General features: G+C 65.5%; 1 protein-coding gene across 1 annotated transcript in view; it reads left to right on the plus strand.

The window, feature by feature from the left end:
* The window catches only part of PTCH2 (patched 2), a 39,585-nt gene that overhangs the window by 33,006 nt on the left and 2,734 nt on the right, over positions 1–3,845 (plus strand). The window contains 11 exon segments of the mRNA XM_035894192.1: positions 1–137; positions 474–624; positions 856–987; positions 1,069–1,224; positions 1,348–1,440; positions 1,529–1,654; positions 1,745–1,863; positions 1,992–2,397; positions 2,481–2,793; positions 3,046–3,188; positions 3,279–3,459. The exon segment at positions 1–137 is cut by the window's left edge and continues 175 nt beyond it. Coding sequence (XP_035750085.1) covers positions 1–137; positions 474–624; positions 856–987; positions 1,069–1,224; positions 1,348–1,440; positions 1,529–1,654; positions 1,745–1,863; positions 1,992–2,397; positions 2,481–2,793; positions 3,046–3,188; positions 3,279–3,459 — 1,957 coding nt within the window.

Below are 3,845 nucleotides of genomic sequence, written 5' to 3' on the forward strand. Positions count from 1 at the left end.
CCCCCCCTCTGCCCGCAGAGCCCCGACATCCCGGCTGAGCTCTCAGGGGGCTGCCACGGCTTCTCCAGGAAGTTCATGCGCTGGCAGGAGGAGCTGATTTTAGGCGGCACAACCAAAGACTCCCAGGGCAAGCTGCTACGGGAGAACCCACCACGGCGTGGGTATCCCCAGGCACAGCGCAGGGGCCCAGCCACGGCACTCGCCCCTGGGTCAGTTTGGGGCAGGGTCCCCTCATCCTCATCCAGTGCCCATGGGAACCCGCCCTGGCTGCAAGAGGGGCTGTGGGGCTGGCGAGTGCATGAGGCTGGCGAGCGGGGCAGTGCTTCGGAGCAAGGGGGGAGGACATGGGGCAGGATGCCTGGATCCTCTCCTGGGTGTCCATGGTGGGGCTGGGAACCGTGGGGTGGGGGACGGACCCATTCCTGCATCCTGGGGCACTGCAGCCGGTCCCAGCGAGGTGCATGCCTGTCCCCCAGCGCTGAGGCCCTGCAGACCATGTTCCTCCTCATGAGCCCCCGGCAGCTCTTCGAGCACTTCAAGGATGACTACGAGATCCATGACATCAGCTGGAGCGAGGAGAAGGCAGGTGCCATCCTGGAGGCCTGGCAGAGGAAATTCGTGGAGGTGAGCACTGGGGACAGCCCCCATGTGGGGCTGGGCAGGGCTGAACCTGCACGTGGCATCCCCCTGCGCCCAGGTGTTCATGGTGTCCTTGAGTCTTGGCACCACTCTTTCGTGTTCCGGTGGGTCCCTAGGGATCCTCGGTGGCAACGCTGACACCCTGGGTGGCTCTGGGGGGAAGGTACTGGGGAATGGGGGCTTCCTGACTCCTCTAACGGGGTGCGCCTCCGGCAGCTGGCTCAGGACTCCATCCCGCCCAACGCCACGCAGAGCGTCCACGCTTTCTCCACCACCACGCTCAACGACATCATGAAGTCCTTCTCCGACGTCAGTGCCATCCGCGTGGCCGGGGGCTACCTCCTCATGGTGTGTGTGTGCCCCCTCTCTCTGTCCCCTGCCATCCCTCCCTCGCCTCCCCGTCCCCACTAACCCACTGTGCTCTTCCAGCTGGCCTATGCCTGTGTCACCATGCTGCGGTGGGACTGCTCCAAGTCCCAAGGGGCCGTGGGTCTGGCCGGGGTCCTGCTTGTGGCTCTCTCCGTGGCCTCTGGCCTGGGGCTTTGCTCACTGCTGGGCATCTCCTTCAACGCAGCCACCACCCAGGTATGTGCTGGGGGAAGAGCCGGGTGCCATGGGGCTGGTGGGACCCTGGGGGCTGCCGCGTGGCCGGGTCCCCTCACAGGCAGTGGCCACATCCCCCCACTGACACTGGCTGCTCTCCGTCAGGTCCTGCCCTTCCTGGCCCTTGGCATCGGTGTGGATGACATGTTCCTCTTGGCTCATGCCTTCACTGAGACCAGCCAGCACATCCCCTTCAAGGTGAGCGCCGAGCCCTGCCCGGGGGCTGCCTGGTCCCCTCCTGCCTCCCTGCGGCCCTTCTCGTCACCCCCTCCCTCTGTCCCCACAGGAGCGGACGGGCGAGTGCCTGAAGCGCACAGGGACCAGCGTGGCTCTCACCTCCGTCAGCAACATGATCGCCTTCTTCATGGCGGCCCTGGTGCCCATCCCTGCCCTGCGTGCCTTCTCCCTCCAGGTTTGGCTGGGGTCCCTCTTGGGGCAGGGGAGTTGGGGGATCAGGAAGGGGGTGACCGGACCCAGCTCTGACATGTCCCCCTGCCTGCAGGCTGCGGTGGTGGTGGTGTTCAACTTTGCCATGGTGCTATTCGTCTTCCCTGCCATCCTGAGCCTGGACCTGCACCGCCGGGAGAAGCGCCGGCTCGACATCCTCTGCTGCTTCTACAGGTACCGCCGCTGGGCTGGTGGGGATGTGGTGACCCTGCGGGTACCCCAAAAAGCATGGGGTGGCTCTGCTCCTCTCCCTCAACATCTTCTTCTCCTTCCCTCTCTCCTCCTTTCCTCTCTCCCATCAGTCCTTGCTCCTCACGGGTCATCCAGATCCAACCCCAAGAGCTCGCTGATGCCAACGACAACCATGCCTGCCACCCCTCCCCTTATGGGCACCCTGGTGTGGCCACCAGCACCCAGATCACCACCACCGTGCAAGCCTTCACACGGTGCGACCCCTCAGGCCACCACGTTGTCACCGTCCTGCCACCCACCTCCCAGGTGTGCACCTCGCCCGCCATCCTCCTGCCACCCACCGACCCCCTGGGCTCGCAGGTCTTCACCCCGTCCAGCTCCACCCGGGACCTGCTGGCCCAGCTGGACGAGGCCAAGGGCGGGCGGGAGTGCGTCCCCCTGCCCTTCTGCCGCTGGAGCCTCGCCGACTTCGCCCGGGAGAAGTATGCCCCACTCCTCCTGCGGACCCGGACCAAGGTGAGGTGGGGACGGCCCCGGCGATGCCACCTGAGGTGGGTGGGTGGCAGGGGACCCAGCCTGACCCCCCGCTGTTCCCGCAGGCGGTGGTGGCGGTGCTGTTCCTGGCGCTGCTGGGGCTGAGCCTCTACGGCACCACCATGGTGCACGACGGGCTCTACCTGACAGACATCGTGCCGCGGGACACCAAGGCGCACGCCTTCATCTCGGCCCAGTTCAAGTACTTCTCCTTCTACAACATGTTCATCGTCACCAAGGGCGGCTTCCACTACCCGGGTGCCCAAGCCGCCCTGCTCAGCCTGCACCAGGCCTTCAGCACTGTCAAGTACGTGGTGCGGGAGGGCAACCGCGACCTGCCCAAGATGTGGCTCCACTACTTCCAGGACTGGCTGCGAGGTGAGGGATGTTCCTCTTCTCCGTGCTCTTCCAAACCTGCACCTTCCCTGCTGGTCTGGGAATACCTTCCCTGGTGTGTGGCACCCTGGGGAGGGTGGTCCCATGGTGCCCCCAAGGTGCCCAGCAATGCCAAACTGAGCCCTGGAGTTCCTGTGTGCCCATCCTGCTGGCACAGTGCTTCCAGAGGTGCACTGGATGCTGTGCAGAGTGGCGTGCCCCAAGGGATGCTCATCCCTCGCACTGCATCCCCAGGGCTCCAGGCCACCTTTGACAGGGACTGGCAAGCTGGGCGCATCACCCACGACAGCTACCGCAATGGTTCTGAGGACGGGGCGCTGGCATACAAGCTTCTAATCCAGACCGGCAACAAGAAGGAGCCCTTCAACTTCAATCAGGTGCGTGGGGATGGAGCTGGGGCGACTGGGCTGGGGAACGGTGCTGTGCCCATTGCCCTGCTCATGCCGGCTCCTGCTCTCTCCCCGTAGCTGACCACGCGGCGTCTGGTGGATGAGAACGGCATCATCCCCCCTGACACCTTCTACATCTGCCTGACCGTGTGGGCCAGCAATGACCCCCTGGGCTTCGCCGCCTCCCAGGCCAACTTCTACCCGCCACCACCCGAGTGGATCCATGACAAGTACGACACCACGGGCGAGAACCTGCGAAGTGAGTGAGCGCGGTGGGCTCCCTGCTGCCCCCTCCTGCCCCTGGCATCCCCCTGCAGAGGACCCCGCTCCCTGCACCTCTCCTGCCCCACAAGCATCCCCCTGAAGGGAAACCCCCACATCCCTCATCAGCACCCTCTGGCAGAGAAACCGCCCTGCTTCCTCCTGCCCCACGCTCGTCCCCCTGCACCCCACACCCTGTGCACCCCACTGCCTGCTCCCCCTGCCCTTCACCCTCTGCAGCAACACCCCCCTGCTCCAGCCCACGAGCATCACACCGCAAAGAAGCTCCAAAGAAGCCCCACAAGCGTTCCCCTGCTCCCCGTGACCCCCTACCCCACAAGCATCCTGCCGGCAGAGCAACCCCCTCCTCCTTGCCCCCCCTCT

Source organism: Egretta garzetta, unplaced genomic scaffold, assembly GCF_000687185.1.
Source record: "Egretta garzetta isolate BGI_Z169 unplaced genomic scaffold, ASM68718v1 scaffold145, whole genome shotgun sequence".
Lineage (NCBI taxonomy): Eukaryota > Metazoa > Chordata > Aves > Pelecaniformes > Ardeidae > Egretta > Egretta garzetta.